Genomic DNA, 17,738 nt, shown 5'->3' with positions numbered 1-17,738 from the left:
AAGCGTAGGGAGAACAAGAGCCAGCAGGACTTCTTAGCACCTGATTGCATCTAGGAGCAGGGCCATCTTCTCTTTCCTAGTCATTTGCAAAAATAACTCCAAGGTTTGTAAGCCTGGGTGACTAGAAGATGAGGAATTCTCTTGTAATGAGTTAAATTTTTATGTTGATCAAAGCAATGCTGCCTAGTGGTAAAGCTGCCTTGGTTGCCTTTGCTGCCAGACTTCCTGGCTTTGAATCCAGTTTGTGACTTACTTGCTCAATAACATTGGACAAGTTAAACATCCCATTTCCCTTCTCTGAAAAATAATATACTAATAATATTAAATAGTATATTTCCTTCATAGGGTTGTGAGGATTAAATCAGTTAATATGTTACGTGCTCAGCATAGCAGCAGTTACTAAGTACCGGACAACGAGTAACGAAATGACAGGTGACTGACGTAATGGGTGGCTGGGCTTGGATATGAGAAAGTGTAGTAGTCAGAGGGAGGCATAGAACTAGAGGTTCCATGTCAAGCCGGGCCTGGAGCTTACGTTTTGGGAGTTGTCCCTGCGGAGGTTAGAATCGAAGGATGACCCTGAGTTCTCTGTGGTGCGGGCAGAGAGAAGACCCAGGGCCCAAGTCTGAGCCGCGGCCAGTGTTAAGGGTGCGGGTGTCGCAGGTGGTGCGGGTAAGGCTGGGCCATGCCTGCAGGAGCAGAACCTGCCGTGGACTTGGGGATAGGGGGCCAGATGGGGTTAGAGGTGGGAGACCTGGACGCTGCCCTGCAGTGAGGTAGAAACCAGTGGTGAGATGTGCTGACTTCACAGGCCCGCAGTCCTATGTGCTGGGAGGAGCAGTTGGAACTAGTCATTCCAGGTCCCTGCAGTTCGAGGGCCATAAGGAGGAGGTGGTCCAGAGGACCAGTGCCATGGGGTGCTGTTGCTGGCACCCATCTGCCACCTGTGGGGGCACCATCCCCCCACCCCAAACTCAGCTCTCAGCTCTAGGGCCAGGCTAGCTCTCTACCTTGTGTTCTCGGTTGTGTTAGTTTTCCTAATTTGTTCAAGTTCATTATCTTTTGTCTTTTGTCCCTCTTCCTGGAGAGGAACATTTCTTGCACGGGGTCCCGGTCATTGTGTTCCCCCTGCCCTTTCTGGTCCACGTCTGTGTGGATAGACGTCTGCACCAAATGAGGGGTAGCAGCCAGCTTGACCGGATGCAGTGAGTCCAGGGATTTGGGGTGCTCAGCTGTGCTTTGTGGGTCAAGGCTGCCGCGGAGTTCCCCATGGTGGATTTTCTGGTGCAGCGTGGGGGCTGTCTCCTGTCATTTCTTTGCCGGCTCCGTGACTCACTCCTGGTTTTGTAGAACTCACCTTTAAAATCCTGTGTGTGAGTGTACTTTCCGTTTCATTGTTGGTTTGGAGAAAACCATTATCAATAAGCACATTCCTGAATGCATTACTCAGTGTTTGTTTTTCTAGAACATTCTTGGAGCCTAATTTTGCAGCTTAGAAAGTTATGTAAACCTGTGTAGTACATGGGGAACATTCCTCTAGATTTATTGGCAAAGAAAATTGAAGCCCAGATTTAGGAGCCACAAACTAAATTTTGACCCTAGGTTTGGCTGTTTATTTTCTATTAAGCAGATTTTTTTTTTCCTTAATAAAGGAATTCATGATTATTATAGAAACATAAAGACAGGAGGCAAAGATTTGTCCAAAATGAACCACTTTTCACATTTTTCTGTATTCTGCTTTTCTTTGCAAATTTATAAAAACTCAGATCATTATTGTGTTTATGTAGCTTTGTTATAATGTTGTAATTCTAAATATTCTCATGTTAGAAATGAATGGGGAGCTTTGTTTGCAGTGGTTACATAACATTCCATCATTTAACTATGCCATAATCTAAACCATTCCCTACGGCTGGACACTGAAGTTGTTTACAATTTTTTATTTTCATAGATAGCACTATGAGGAACTATTTTGTTCCACAGTCTTGCCTATATACCTGATACCTCCTTGTTGTGTCTCTAGAATTAGAATGAAAGAAACCAACTAAGGTTCCTCATGCGTGCAGACAGTGGCTGTCCAGGAACATGGTAGCAATTTACATTCCCACACCTGGTACATGGGAATGCTGAGCGCTGGTTTTACTTTGTTCTCAGCAGCACCATTTTTGTTTGTTTGTTTGTTTGTTTTTATTTTTGGCAAAATCTTGGTTAGTCTGATAGGTGAATGACTGTTTTTGTTTTTCATTTAAATGTGCATTTCTTCATAGGGAAAAGTAAGCATTTTCCTTCGTTTCATTTTTAGTAGAATTCTGAAAACACAAGTAAAGAATCATCCAAAATCCAGCAGTGAAATTTTTTAATAATTTTTTTTATAAACTAAGAAGTAAATGTGACCTGGTTGCACGTTCACTGCTCAGAGACAAACGCTGTTACCACCGCCCTGCCCAGCTCCCCGCCCGGCCCCCAGCCTTTGCCTGGTGTTTGTGGGTGTAAACATGTAGTGTAAACACACTTGAGTTTTTAAAAATGAACATGGAAAAATGAGATGTACGCTGATCTAAGTTTGCCTTTCCTAAAAACACGCTTTATTATTAAATATTTTGGTGAACGCTTCATTTGTTTGCCTTTTTCTATTCTGTGAATTTGCATTTCATGTTCTTTGCCCACTTTTCCATTGAATGCTAGTATTTTTTCTTATTTTCTGCAAGAACATATGTAAAACTGTTAATTCTTTATCTAATAGTGTTCCATGTTTTCTTTGTTTACCCTTTTACTCTTTTTTTTTTTATTTGCTTTTATTTATATACAGTAGCTTTAAGAATACCTTTGCGCAGTCAATATGTGATTTCTCTTTTTTGGTTTCTTCCTTTGCTTTTATTAAAACTTAAGAAATCTTACTTCCTTACCCAGCAATCAGTTAAATTTTCCCTTCTATTGGAGAGGTCAGAGAACATAGCTAGACCCAATAACTCGATAATAATGACAATCACAGTTAAATCTTATATGAACTGCTAACTCTGTGTCAGGTAATCTAATCCTCACAGCAGCCCTTTGAGGGAGACTCAGTTTCGGTCCGTGAGACCGAGGCAGAGAGCGGCCGAGTAGCCGCTCACGGTGGTCACACAGCCGGAAGGCGCCCGTGAGATTCAAACCCAGCAGTGAGGGCTTGGAGCCTGTGATCTCTCCAGTTGCTACACTACGCAGCCCCCTGCAGTTTCCTGGTTAGTCCTGCCCCCCTGTAGCCAACCCTCTCTACCAGAGAGCAGAGCCAGATTGTCTCTTTCTTTTTCCTCTCACTTCTTGACATGTGTGTTGCTTTGATTCTCTGGTTTGCTTTCCTCAAACTGTTCCATTTGCTGCTTCCATGGTAGTCCTGTTTCCTCCTCTCTCTCTCTCTCTCTCTCTCTCTCTCTCTCTCTCTCTCTCTCTCTCACGCATGCACACACACACACAACCAAAGAAAAAGGCCATTCATTGTTAATTCCTCTACACACCTTCTGTCCTTCTGTCATCTTCTCTCATCCATACCCTTTTCCTGTCCCGTCCTGTGTTTGCTTGTGGATGCTGCATCTTGGTCGGCCCATTCATTTCTCTGAGTGCAGAGTGAGCGACTCTGTCCCAACATTGATGCTTCATAACATTCAGAGAAGGCAGAGATGCTTATAACCACCAAGCCCCTCCTCTCCATAGTCCTAAAATATGTACCCTCTTGTTTGCACACGGCAACAGGTCTAACCAGATTGATTTGAGAAAGGCAGCCACGTGCAGGAGTGACTATCTCTAACTCCACTTAGAGGCTGACCCTTTATTGTCCATGATCCTGGAGGGACAGGAAGGCTGGCTTAAGTCCTTGCTTCAAAAGCCTTTCTTGGTCCTTAAGTAGACAAGGTAGAGCGGGGGAGGAGAGCCTCACCCACCCCCCCAAAGTTAGAAATACACAGGGAACAAATACATGCACAAATCCAGTATGTTTAACTCTGAATTGTTTCTGATCAGATGTCTTTAATGTGTCTGTTTAGCATCAGACTTAAGCGATCAGCACAAGGTCCTATAAAATAGAGCTGTGTGTGTGTAACTTGTCCTGTTTTAAAAATACCTTGAGAATCACAAAAAAAGTTAATACATATTTATTGAGGGAAAAAGAAAGGAGTATAAAGAAGAAAAATCCCATAATCCCACCACATAACACAGTTACAATTTCATTTATTTGTAGAGTTTATTGTTGTAAGCACATTGCTTTCATAGATACATGAGGCTTTCGACACCCCAGACATAACATTGGTGACCTTTGGCTTTTCTTCCAAGTCCTATGTGTGTTAGCCAGGTATGTTAGAACCTCCTGGATTCCCACTCTGATTTCTGGACCCACCTCCTGAAGAAAGAGGGTAAAATGAGGCCATTGTTACTCTTTGTGAAATGTGAATCCTGAGGGTCAGCAGGAAGAGGGGTCTCGAGCCAGGGGACTGGCCTCTCTGAGGTCCCTGGGAAGGCGTTTTCATCTTTAAGAGCCAGCCCTGGGGTCCAGCCACCCCCTCACCCCTCCTCTCCCCACTTCCCGCAGTGCCTTTGCTTCAGGGGGCAGCATGATGGAAGGAAGAGAAAGACTTGAGTGTTAGATGACAGGAAAGACCTGAGTAACTTTAAATTTTAAAGGACAAGGCAATCCTCCTTTCTCTGGGCCTGTTAATAGACTATGCCTAATATTAGAAAATGCCCAAATGAAAAAATTTTCTATATTCAAAATGTATCATTTACACACATACACACACACACACACACGATTCTTGAAAAACTCAGGTTTGAACTGCATGGATCCATTTATATATGGATTTTTTTCAATGAGTACTGTAAATGTTATTTTCTCTTATGATCTTTCTTCATAACATTTTCTCTTCTGCAGCTCATTATTTTTGTAAGAATGCATACAACACACAAGATAATGTGTTAATCAATTGTTTGTGTTATTGGTAAGGCTTCCCTCCAGTCAACAGTGGGCTATTAGTAGTTAAGTTTTGGGAATTTAAAAGTTCTAACAGTTTTGTTTAGATTACCCATGAAATATGCATGAGACATCGAAGTCAATCACTATCCCAAGTTGTTTTAGTGCTGACAGATTTTGTAACAGAGATAACATGAACTTATTTTTTGAATACTTAAGAAAAAGTTATCTGTGGATTTTCCACTACACGGCAGGGTTGGGGGGTTGGCAACCCTAGCTCCTGTATTGTTCATTGGTCAACTGTATACGTGTCCCATGCTAAATTAAGTTTTTTAGAACTACATTTAAGAAACATCAATCATCTTCTTGCCTTATTGACTTAAAAAGCCTAAACCAGATTGGAGTGTTCTATGGAGATTTGGCTGTTCTCCTAAAGTGCATCTATAAACACCTAAAAATGTGAATACACAAATTACTACTAAGTTGGGTTTTCCATGGCTTCTCTTCAGTGGTGACTCATGTGGATTGCACATACCAAATTAACAGGTGAAGGTTGGAGGGTTTATTGCTGCCGAGGTTAATGGCAAGCTGACCATAAATTGCTAACAGATGTTTTTCCTTTCACTCCTTACGAATTTTATGGGCAACTTTTTTTTTTCCCTTGTTTTTGCGGAGGTTGAGGGAGGTAGAGGAAGAAGGAAAACGAAAACAAACTAGAGTTTGGGGAATGTATGTCTCAGTTTTCGCCAGTGTTTGGTCATTCTGAAATTCATATAGAATTGAAATGCATACAGAATCTTCAAAAGTTTACTTTAAAATATCATAGCCCTCCTAACTTTTCCAGATTAACTTGACCAAATTTCTCTATGCAAAATGCTCTTAAAAAATTGAGAGTTTTTAAAAATGTATTGATACATTTAGTCAGTATGAGCCTTAGCTACATGGGTTTTTTTGTTCTCTTTTTAGCAAGAAGATCCTTATAGGAAGAAGAAGCTTCAGGAGAAAAAAGAAGGAAATCTACAAAATTTAAATTGGAATAAAAATCGAACATGTAGAAAAAACAAGAAAAGAGGTGCTGCTCAGGTCTTGAGGTTTGTAATTTTTATAATTCCTTGAAGATTTTGATCTGTTTTTTATTCTAGTTTTACATTTATCTATTATCTTTTAAGCTTATTGTTGTTATGTTAACTACAGATAATGTGAGAGTGTAGATGTTTATATTGTGAGAGAAATGTTCTTTTCTTCATGAAGCTTAGTGGGCTGACGTGGCATCACACAGCCACGCCGGTTTCCGGTGAACAAACTCAGCAGAACGTGGTTGGCGCCGCACTGTGCGCCGTCTCCCCAGGCAAAGTCCCTTTCCCTCCTCGTTTTCGCCGCTTCCCCCTCTCCCACCTCCCCCACCCCGTTCCCTGGGGCTGTCACCACACTCTTGCCTGTGTCTATGTGTTTTACCTTCTTTCATCCATATTAATTTTAAGAACATTTATGTGTTTTTGAGATAAATGTTCTTAAACCTAAGGTATTAATATTTTCTGGTTGTGTTTTTCATGTATTTTGTTAAAAATACCTTCAAGTGAACAGATTTTTCAGATTTTTTACTTTGCAAAATGTTAAAAGTCATGGGAGGTTTTAGAGAAAAAACATGAGACGTGCTCATGCCAGGACCTTCTGCAGGAGGGGGTGGGCGCCACTCGGGGCAGCCGCGGCCCGTCCTGCGGAAGCCGCGGGGGGCGAGGTGCCCAGACCGGGCGTGGTTGCCGAAGGCCCCCGGAGCTGGTGCGGGGCAGAGCCAGCGGCGGACCCAGGCCGTTTGGCCCTCTCCTGTGGCAGCCCTGCTACCTCGGGGCACTTAATCTCCCTGAGCTTTATTTATCAGTAAAAGCTAGGAGCTGCCATTGTTTATCTGGGAATCCTGTATTTCCGTGTTTCTGGAAATACCTCTTTAAATCCAATTTTATGTACATTTCTCAGCTTCAGGCCCACCCCAGCCAGATCAGTAGTGTGTACGCTCTGACTCCAGGGCCTCGTCTCCGCATTGTGGTTTCTCACACTCAGCACGTGCCCAAGTCGAGAGGCTCCAGCGGAGACATTGCCCTGCCTCTTCTTCCCTGGGTCATGCAGGAGCTTTTCATTTTTCAGGTGTCCCTTGCACTGATAGGGTCCCCTTCCAGGGCCCCAGGTTAGGAGACTTAGCCCCAGCGCCCTGACTCCTGGATGCTACTGTCTGGGTGTTAAAACCCAAGCCCTGGGCATGAAGTCTGCTTCCTCCCGAGTAATCCCTCCATCCTCACCCCCTGGCCTTTCCTCCTTCTGAGCCCTGGCATCTGGGGATTTCTCTCTCTTGGGAGCACAGCTAGGGACTGAAATGTGTTTTTGTCCAGTTGTTCTCTAGTGGCTCTAGAATCGCCTGGGGCCAGGGCTCCATCTTGCTGCATTTCCACTTGTAATTGGAAGGGAACAGTGGGGGTCAGACAGCCCGCATTGTGGCAGGGACCGTGACGAGGAGTGTGTGGTGCTGGGTACAGTGTCTGCGCCAGGTCCCCAGGAGGCTGCACCTGGAGCTCAGCCTTGTGACGCCCCCCAGCAAGGCTTTGGGGCGCTCTGCTAAGAGGCGCTACGCAGCTCCATGGGGCCTCCAGGCCCTGGTACTGCCAGCGCACGTCAAACAATCAGCAAAACGCAAATTAAAAAAAAAGAAAGAAGTTCTTGGTCAATTTGTTGTTAATACTGAATATTAATTGTTGATGGCTAATTATCCTGATACAGGCCGAAAATATTTAGGCTAAATTAATTGAAAGCTACAATGCTTTTCATATTTTCACCTGTGTAAGTCCCCTGGCAAGCATTGTGTGTGTGTGCATGATAACACGTGAATGTGATTTTCTGTGCCTCTTCCAGGCCCTCTGAACAGAGTGAATTAAAACTTGTGTGCGGTGAATTTGAAAGGTCTGAGCTGAGCCGTGCCATCGATGTAAGAAGCTGGTGTCCCCAGGAAAGTCCGGGGGACGTGTGTAAAACAGACGCCAGCGTTGGAAGAAGCTCACCTGCTGCACAGAGAGACGCAGGTATGGAGCCCTCCTGAGCTGCCGTGGTGCTTTGGGTGGAACTTTTGTCTCCTCTAGGAAGTATCCAGTGTGGGAGAAATGGCACCTTGATGAGATTATCACTTTACAGGCAGCTTAGCTCACTAAGGCCCGCAAGGAAACCTCTTAGGATGAGACCAGAAAACTAAAGAATCTTAGCTTTGTAGTGTCACAGGCGTCTAGTGTTGCCCCCTCTGCCCTCCCCCCTGCCTGAAATCTGGCCTTCTCAGCTGTCCTCAAGCAGCCTGCTAAAGGTTAGAATAGTAGCTGTGCTCACAAACCTGAGCCAGGGGTCCCTGTAGAGGCAGACTGCTGGGCCCCGCACGGGCTGCTGGGCACGTCCCTGGGAGTGGGGGCGAGGGCGCCCAGTGCTAGGTCCAGGGTGAGGCAGAGCGGAGGCTAAAGGGCCACTGGAGTTGGGAGCACAGGTGGGGTACAGGGTGGGAGGCTGTAATCCTGCCAGCCAATGCCCACTGTCCCAGACACATGCCCAGGTTAGTGCACGCAGGCCGGCAGAGGTACTGGATTTCTATCTTTGTCTTTTGTTCATTCCCTCGGCATGTGTGTTGCTTTTTGGTCTTATTGAAGGGTCTTCCCACCCGCACATAAATAACACTTTGAGGCTCGTAGTGCATATCTTAATAAAAAAGAGGGGGGAAATGACCTGCAAATCTCCAGTCCAATAGCCTAGCCTTGGTTTTATTATTTTACTTTTTTATTTGACTGATGAGAGAAAGGAGGGGAACATCACTTTGTTGTTTCCCTTATTTATGTATTCATTGGTTGTTTCTTTGTGTGTCCTGACCGGGGATCAAACCTGCATCCTTGGCATATTGGGACGATGCTCTATCCAGCTGAGCTGCACAGTCAGAGCCAGCCTCAGCTGTGCTGACAGAAGTGTTTGTTACTCCCAGAACCGTTTTTTAGGTCAAGACTATCATTGGCATGGACCAAACAAGCCCCCACCGAGTTTAGTTGCCTGTCCCATAGGCAGAGGAGACATAGCTCATCCCACTGTTTCTCCAGGTCCCATCATTAGATTCAGTTCACTTTTTTCTTCTCGCTAAAGGAGCAGAGTTAGCCGAGCCTGAGGTCAAACGCTGCCATCTTCATAATTTCACCTCTGTCCTTTGATCAGAAATGACATCACGTTGAAAATTCAGTGACACCTGGGGTCAGCTCTCCTCCCTTCCTTCCCGCAGAGGGTTACTTCCAGAAGCCGGGGAAGAAGCGTGCGGAGAAGTCGTGCTCCGATTCCAGCTCGGACTGTGGCAGCTCCTCGGGCAGCGTGCGCGCCAGCCGGGGCAGCTGGGGCAGCTGGAGCAGCAGCAGCAGCTCTGATGGGGACAAGAAGCCCACGGTGGGCCCTCAGCACTTCCTTCCGGCTGGTGAGTCCTCACAGGAGACCCGCGGTGGCCTCTCCTACCAGCAGTCAGCCCTATAAAAGGTTTTGTCTGAGAGACCAGGGCACCAGCCATACAAAACCTAGACAAAGCATCCCAGGTGATTTCAGTTCATTTTTCTCAGCCTTTGAAAAAAATTATCGAGTTCCTACTTTTCCCAGGAGCCTTATTAGTCATCGTTGTCCTCATAACCTCCATAAAGTTTTTATACCACTGAGATTCACTGTAATCTGTTTATTACTGTGAACTGTGTGCACAAAAAGATGAGATCTTCTCAACCCCCAAGAAACACACCAGCCCTGCCCCCCACCCCCACCCCCGCCCAGGGGCCCGCGGTGCGCGCACAGGGGCGTGAGGGAACGGAGGCCCTCTGCCTTCTGGTGACAGCAGGGCTGTTTTTTCCGAGCCAGAGGAAGCTTGGTTTTCACAGCTGGCACCCAACACAGCTCCATCCACTGCTGAAGACAAAGTTTGCCTAATGATGCTAAGGCAAGGATTTTAAAATTTCAGTGCTTAGCATTAACAGAAAACAGAAGTGTAGCTTTTGTTAGGGGGGCAAGGCTGACAGAAGGATGTTAAAAAATTTGAGGGTTATGTAATATCAGGAAAACGTTCCCAATCTAATTAATGATGTAAAAGACCAACAAAGCAGAAAGTATTTATGAGATATGACCTCAATTTTATACATACATGTACATATAAAAGAGTTCATAAGACCTGTCCCTAAACACTGATTATGATATGTAATTATAGGTGTCTTATGTTTTTCTTTTTTCTTTTTATTTATTCTCAGAGAGAGTGGAAGGGAGGGAGAAGGAGAGGGAGAGAAACATCAATGAGTGGTCGCCTCTTGTGCACCCCCTACTGGGGACCTGTCCAGCAACCCAGGCACGTGCCCTGCCTGGGAATTGAACTGGTGACCCTCTGGTTTGCAGGCCAGCACTCAGTCCACTGAGCCACACCAGCCAGGGCTTAGTTTTCTTTTTTACAGTTTTGTTTATTTTTATCGATTTCCTATAATGAACACGTTGCTTTTATAAACTGAAGGGGTCTATTGATGTAACAAAATTTCTTTTCGGAAAAATCACCATTGAAGAGTTCTATAATGTTAATGATTCCAGCTTTTCCACCATAATTACACCATTATTAAGCCAAATACATAAATTTAAATGTTAGGCTTTATTATATTTTCAATGGAGAGAGAAATTAAAAAACATTTAAAAAATTGCATTACTAAATGTGTGAATACCGGTTTAAAGTGAAAAATAAATCACTGTTGGGGTTAATGATATTAACCATTTGCATTATAGTACATCGCATGCCTTCGAGTTGCGTTTGTAAAAACTCGTGATGATGCTTTTGTTTTGTGCAGGAGGCCGTGTTTCACAGAACGACTTCCCCCCAGAAACGCCCACCTCCTTGAATCTTTGCCATGGCATCTGCGGCCCCACGTAAGTCCGACTTGGGCTTTCACGGTGTGTCCCGTGCACTGCTTTTTGTATCAGCCGGTTTCTTCCTTGTACTGCGCTCTGCGGATTGAAGTGTGAAAGCTTTTTAAGGATGTGAGGAAGTAAAATCCAATCTTCCAAGTAATTCAGAAAAAAGCAGGGTCCTTCTGTGTGAACACGGCTTGCGTCAGGGAGTCTCTAGTATCGCTGGTCCTTTCTGTGATGCGACCACATTAGAAAGTCTCCCGTCCTGAAACTACAAACACAAAACTACTTATTGGAAGGATGGGCATCATCTCCCCTTTGCTGGAACTTGAAATAAAGCCGAGCGTTGCCAACCTGGTAGATACGACAGGTGCACCGTCCCTCCGGATGATGCTCACGGGAGCATTGGGCAAAATAAACCAGCACCTTTCACTGAGTGGGAGAGGAGGGCGTGGGGGGCGGATTCTAGAGCGAGAAGCGGAATTGATTTTTTTAAGGCATCGGCCACATTGTGAGAGGATAGGAGGGCGTTAAAATTAGATTGGTGGGTTGGTGGGGGGAAAAGCTCAGCTATGGTACAAGAAAGGCTGTGTAAGAGCTGTTTTTGTTGCGGGTGGAGAGTGAGCCAGGGTCCCAGGCTTCCTGCCAGCCAGTGGCAGGCAGCAAAGACACTGTAGACCACCACAGTGACCTGAGGTCAAATGGCTTCATTGTTTATTAAAGGAAGGCTTGGCTGGATCTTGGGATTTTAATATTCCTCAGCCTTTTCGGGCTGTGTACCATTATGTCTCTAGTATCTATTTTTCTTGGGGGAAGAATTCATGTAAAAACTCAGACTTAGTTATACAAACTCAGTGTTCCCTTGCACAGACGCAGTCAGCGGCCTTTATTTTCCCGCTTTCCCCACAGAGGCGTGAGCAACCCCCCGCAGTACGCGGAACCTCCCCGCCCCAGCCTTCCTGCCGGGCCCGCAGGCGTGGAAGAAGATAAAGGTGAGGCTCTGTGTCTTGCTCCGGACACCAGCCAGGCTCTCGGCCTCGTGGCTGGGGCAGGGGCTTGAGAAGATGAGCAGGTTTACTTTGAAAGTCTAATTAAGGCTTTTATGCTGTTCTTTGAATACGTTTTGGACTTGCTGTCAAATCGTCGATGGAAGTAAATTATTTGTGAGCTGGATCTAATGACTAGGCCAGGAAAATAAGTGTTTTCAATTTTTTAGAAAAGTCAGTGATTTGCTCAGGCAAGGTTTGGGTGAGGTGTAGATGGCACTGCCTTTATCTTTCAGGTAATAGGGAAGAGAGAGGATTTAGTTAATGGGGCAAAATAAAAACTGTGTCAAAACAGATACCCCTGAACATGTTATTCTGTGTTTGGTGTCGATGGAGACATGTCATGTAGTGCCTTAATCCCTGTGTTTGTGCCTGTGTGTTTCAAGTGCCTTTTAACTTGTTCCTGTGAACAACCTGCGGTCACTTTTTAACCCCTGTTGCAGCCCTTGGTCAGGTAACGTCACTGGAGCAATGACCCTGCTCACAGTCACTGTCCACAAAGCGTGGGTCCCCGAGCCACGGTTACAGGCACCTCCTTGCTTCCTGTCCCTTCATTTACTGCACTCACTTTCTAGAACCTCATTCACATCTTGGATGGCTCAGACATTCCCTCCGTGAGGCCTTCGACTGCTCTGTTGAAAGTCCCTGTGTCTGTCTTCACAGCACTCAAACCCTCGGCCACGCTCTACTCTGTCACAGTCTTCTGTCTCTGCCGCTGGAATGCAAACCCACCTACTGCCTTGTTGGTGTCTGTGACAGGGCCTTGCAAAGTAGACCCTCAGATCCTTGTTGAATCATTGCCAGTGTCGTGTACTCTAGGTCAGGAGACAGCTGTCCACTGTCTGAAGGGAAGGTCAGAGCAGTATGCTCCATATTCACTTACATTCTGAAAGAATATCCTGAAAGGAGTCGGGAAAGCAGATGTGGTCAGTGGGTGGGGGTTGTCTTGAGGGGTGTTCTCTGGAGGGAATTTGGGGGACTGAGAGGCCTTTCTCTCTTCCTTAGGTCTTTACCCGCCTGGAGACCTGTGGCCCACGCAGCCCATGTGTGTGACAAGCGGCTTCAACTGCGCTCTGGAGAGCACCGTGCCCGGTGTGATGCAGGGGCCAGCCCCGGTCCATAATAGGTACAGGTCTCTTGGCTGAGGGCCTCCCTCCTGAGCCTGGGGCTTGCGGTGGGAGTTTGGGTCCGACTGGTTAGGTTGTCCTCACAGGTTCGAGGGCCGGGCTTCCCTCCCCAGCTGCCTTAGCCGGGAGTTACCGGCTGCCTGCCGGAGTTTCATTGCGATGTCTGAGAAAGTAGCAAATTGGACACTGAGAGAAACATGAAAGGGAATAAAAGTAATATGTAACATAGCTGGTGACCACAACATTACTTTCCTTTTTTAAAGTGAAAAGATGAACTATTAATATATTAGAGGCAAAACTGAAGAAGCAATCACTCCTAATTCCCACCTGCCAACAGGGGCAGAGGGTTCCTTTCCATTTTTCCATGATACTAATCGCGAACACATTTAAACCTTTAGATCAAATAATTTGAGCATTGAAAAATAGTTACAGAATGGCCATTCCTTACATGTGTTTCTGACTGTTAATATGTCATTGAATTGTGAACACTTGAGAAAATGTTAATATCTGTGCTTACCCACAGAATCTGTTTGAATTCTTGGTGGGGGGGGTCAGCTTATTACAGTGATAATTACTTTCTTGTGTCTGTAACGAGAATCCAGTTTATAATTGTGGTCCGAGCGTCATGAATCAGGGTCTTTATAGTTGTCATTCACCTAACATGAGTGCTGGCCCTGCTCCGAGTGGAAGGTGGAGATCGTCATAGCGGAACGTGTGTAAGTCCTTCAGGCGCGAGCTAGGACACTTTGAGGTGGTCCAGCGCTGCTTCTGCAGCTCTGGTTAACGGCAGCCTTGGCTTCTGCCTCTGGTTAGACTTCCACCTGGTTGCAGAGGAAGCATGCCCCCCTTCCGAGCCGTCCACGCTGCCATGGGATGCCGCTGGTGATGGGCGTTAAGTAAATCTCGGATTCCATGACTGGAGAGAGCACCGTCTTTTTGCCATGTATAATGCGCGCCCACATTTTAGCACTAATTCCCATGTGTGATGCACATCCTTATTTTTCCCTCAGATGTTTGAGCGAAAAGTGCACATTATACACCGCAAAATACGGTATATCTTTTATTTTCCAAAAGTGAGGATTTAGCAGTGATTAGGATGCTGGGCAATGAAACAGTGTTCCTCTTTCTTTGCTTGCTCTGTTGACACCCTGTTTCTGAGACGAGACCCCTTGTGTTTTGCAGCAGTTTCATTGATTGGAGTGCCACTTGCGAAGGCCAGTTCCCCAGTGTGTATTGTCCACTGGAACTGAACGATTACAACGCCTTTCCAGAAGGTAAAAGCTGCTCGAACGCTCCCAGTGCTATTCTTTAATTCTCAGAAAGCCACAGCTGGAGTGCGTGGCCTTAAGGCTCTACCTGCAGAAGGTTGTGCCTTAAGAGAAATTAGATACAGTGGACATAACATCATGTTAGTTTCAGGTGCACAGCGTAATGATTCGATATTGTGTATTCTGAGAAGTGATCACCACACAGGAAGTCTGCTTACCGTCCGTCACTGCACATAGTTAACAGTTTTTGTTCTTGTCATAAGAACTTTTAAGATTTACTCTTGGCAACTTTTGATATATAATACAATAGTATTAACTATCATCGCCATGGTGTACCTTACATCCCCAGGACTTATTTATTACTGGAAGGTTGTACTTTTTAACCCCCTTCACCCATTTATTCTCCCCAACGCCCCCACCTCTGGCAACCACCAGTCTGTTACTGTATCCATGAGCTTGTGTGTGCGTGGGGGTGGGCTTGCTGTTCATGTTGTCGTCGTTAAGAATGTGCCTTTAACACCGAGTGACCTTTGAGAATGACCTCACAGGAAGGAGGCTGCCCAGTGCCTTTGTATGGGTCTAATTCTGTGTATCTGCCATATATAATTTTATGTGGCCACAAAAAGCCCTGTAAACCTGGGTGTCTGGGGGCTTCTACAAATAACCCTAATCTGTTTAGTCCTTCAAAGAGAACTCAGTCATTTGGATTTATGACTTATCCAAATTGTGGATTATCCATAGGGAGGCTGGGGCTTCTGTTACTGGCTATTCTTTCTAGGCAGGCAAGTCTGTGTAAACTAGAAGCGTCCACCTGCTTGTTCCCCAGCCGGTCCCGACTCTTCTGCCCCGGTCCCGACTCTTCTGCCCCGGGTGGTGCCGCAGAGGAAGGAAAGGCAGTTGCGGAGGAAATGTGGAAAATTGCCAGTGCTTGGGTTCAAACACCTGTCATAATAAACAATAAGAGATGTCAGATTTCCCTGGTGAACTGGAAAATGCTTTTATTGTATATTACAGTATGATCATGATTTCTCATACTAGAGCTACCTTTCCAGAGACAGAGTAAGCAATATATTAATTACTGCACTCGTGTAGATTTGGATACATGCAATGCCCCATGCTAACCACAGGGGGGTGCTGTGGTAACTTTCTTCTTACACTTATGAGGCTTGTGTGTACTGTCTTCTTAGCTAAGTGCTTGGTTTGATGTTGCTTTTATCAGTCCATACAGTATATATGCAGGTGGCTGATGTTGGCATGACAGGTGATGAAAAAAATGTTAAGGACTGGGAAGACTCTTGACACTATTCAAATCTGTAGTTGCATTTTAGTGTATTCTGTGTATTAGAAAGGTACCCATCAAATTATCAAATACAGAACATCAAGCCCAGAGGAAGACCTTCCTCACTGGGGACTTCCCAGGTGATGTGTCTCATAAACAGTTTTTAACCTGAGAGTAACAGTGAAACTCCTGTTTACAGCGAGTAAGTATTTTATGCTTCTCGTTAGCCTGTTAATATCATAGTGAAGCAGGGAAAGCTATTTTTGCTGAGAGTGAGAATTCAGTTCATGCCATAAAAATGCTTACCTGTGTTGATGTCTCCCATTCTTTTAGAAAACATGAATTACCCCAATGGCTTCCCCTGTCCTGCTGAAATTCAGACAGACTTTACTGATCACAACTCGCAGTCTACCTGGAACACGCCCCCCAACGTGCCGACCGCCTGGGGACACGCCGGTCTCCTCAGCAATCCGGTCAGTGCTGGCCAGCCTGTGCTGGGACCTGGGGCAGCTCCGATTTCTCTCTGGTGGTTTTTAGGTCCTGGCCTCACTTAGCTATAGAGTTGGGTTCAGATCAGCTGAAGCCCACCCTCTGAAGGAGCCTGCCACGTAATCAGACAGGCGGGGGCTTGCTGGCCTTCACATTCTAGCCGCTTCCCAGCTGTAGCACGCAGTGATGGTTTGTGGGTGAAATTGAACTGGGGCCAGGAAGCCCTCTGTACAGCTGAGTTTATGTGGCCCTGCCGACCTTTTCATCAGTGATAAGAGATGAAATGGAAGTTGCAGAAAGGCCGCTCAGCGGCTGGGGACTGACCGCCGGGCCCTGAGGTGTTCTGCGCTGTTCGTTGCTTAAAAGCTCAACAGCGCCTCTCCTTCCCGATCCACTCAGGAGTTTTTTACAGTTTACATTTGAACTGCGGGTCCTTCCCTGGGTTGAAAATAAGTTTATCCAGTTAGATGAGGGTCCCTGACCCTCTGTTGCAGAAAAGGGAGTTAAAGCAACCCAGAGGGTTGAGAGTAGTTTAATAATGTCCAAGAAACTTGGATGGATACCCGTGTGGTCTCTGCTTTAACCTTGACATTGACTTTCTGAGACATCTTTTTTTTAAAAAAAAACAAAACTTTTTTTCTCCCCTCTTCTCATTTATGCTTCAGTCCTACCTCACAAGCACCCGAAGCTTATCTCCAATGTCTGGACTTTTTGGTTCTATCTGGGCCCCGCAAAGTGATGTGTACGAAAATTGCTGCCCCATCAACTCCACCACGGAACATCCGACTCACATGGAAAACCCAGCGGTCATGTGCAAGGAATACTACCCGGGGTTCAACCCGTTTCGTGCCTATATGAACCTGGACATATGGACTACGACAGCCAATAGGAATGCAAATTTCCCACTGTCTAGGGACTCCAGTTACTGTGGGAATGTGTGAGAAGAATTTGATTTTTGAAAAATGTGAATAAAGAAGCTTGCATTTTCATGACTAGTGTAAACTAGTTCTTGAGATAGATTATGAACATTGATGAATATTTTGGCACTTTTATATGAAAATAAACTTTTTAAATGAAACCTAGGTGTATAATTTCTTTTGAACCCTTCACAAACTGGTGGTAGAAACTAAGCATTCATACATCATTAGTTATAACTCAAGAAGTGTGTCAGACATGCCAAATGTTTTAAATCAGAACAAGGGAGCCTTCTGGAAAGGTAGGAAGTGGCTCATCAAAATCCGCCACGGAGCTTGCACTAAATTAAGTCATCAGGCGACATTCGCAGAGATTCTGATTTCACTGACCAGTGACTTGGGCGATCAGAACCTTTCTTTCCAAGTTCCCCGTTGACTGTACTGTGCAGCCAGGCTTTGAGAACCGCTGGCTGGGAAAGCCCAGCTGAGCAGCTAGTCACGGGCCTGCACAGACCCTGCGCAGGGCACAGGGCGGCCCTCCCTGTTCTGCCTGCCCGCCCAGTTTTTGGCAAGAATGTTCCCTTGCCAAATGCTGGGCAGCAGCATTAGCTGGGCGCTAATGAGGCAGGAGGAAGCCAAGAAGTGGAGTGGTCGATACATGAGATGGTGTGGGACCAGCCCAACAAGGAGTGAGTGTGGACACTGGACCTGCCAAGGGACTGTCACTGGGGTCCTGAAGCCATTCCAGCTGGAGTGA

General features: G+C 45.7%; 1 protein-coding gene across 3 annotated transcripts in view; it reads left to right on the top strand.

The window, feature by feature from the left end:
* TMEM131L (transmembrane 131 like) overlaps positions 1–17,114 on the top strand; it is a 137,716-nt gene extending 120,602 nt beyond the window's left edge. For 2 of the 3 annotated variants that reach the window (XM_054562356.1, XM_054562343.1), the window contains exons 27-35: positions 5,903–6,027; positions 7,838–8,004; positions 9,225–9,410; positions 10,798–10,876; positions 11,768–11,850; positions 12,910–13,030; positions 14,214–14,305; positions 15,912–16,051; positions 16,733–17,114. In XM_054562356.1, coding sequence (XP_054418331.1) covers positions 5,903–6,027; positions 7,838–8,004; positions 9,225–9,410; positions 10,798–10,876; positions 11,768–11,850; positions 12,910–13,030; positions 14,214–14,305; positions 15,912–16,051; positions 16,733–17,008 — 1,269 coding nt within the window. In that variant the 3' untranslated portion in view covers positions 17,009–17,114. The remainder of the gene's footprint in view (positions 1–5,902; positions 6,028–7,837; positions 8,005–9,224; positions 9,411–10,797; positions 10,877–11,767; positions 11,851–12,909; positions 13,031–14,213; positions 14,306–15,911; positions 16,052–16,732) is intronic. The other variant, XM_054562349.1, reaches the window with a different exon arrangement.
* The last annotated feature ends 624 nt before the right edge of the window (positions 17,115–17,738 follow it).

The sequence above is a fragment of the Pteronotus mesoamericanus genome, unplaced genomic scaffold, assembly GCF_021234165.1.
Source record: "Pteronotus mesoamericanus isolate MK-2021 breed Mesoamerican mustached bat unplaced genomic scaffold, CSHL_Meso_final contig_163, whole genome shotgun sequence".
NCBI lineage: Eukaryota > Metazoa > Chordata > Mammalia > Chiroptera > Mormoopidae > Pteronotus > Pteronotus mesoamericanus.
The sequence above is the reverse complement of the archived record's forward strand: the minus strand, read 5'-3'. Positions and strand labels throughout refer to the sequence as shown.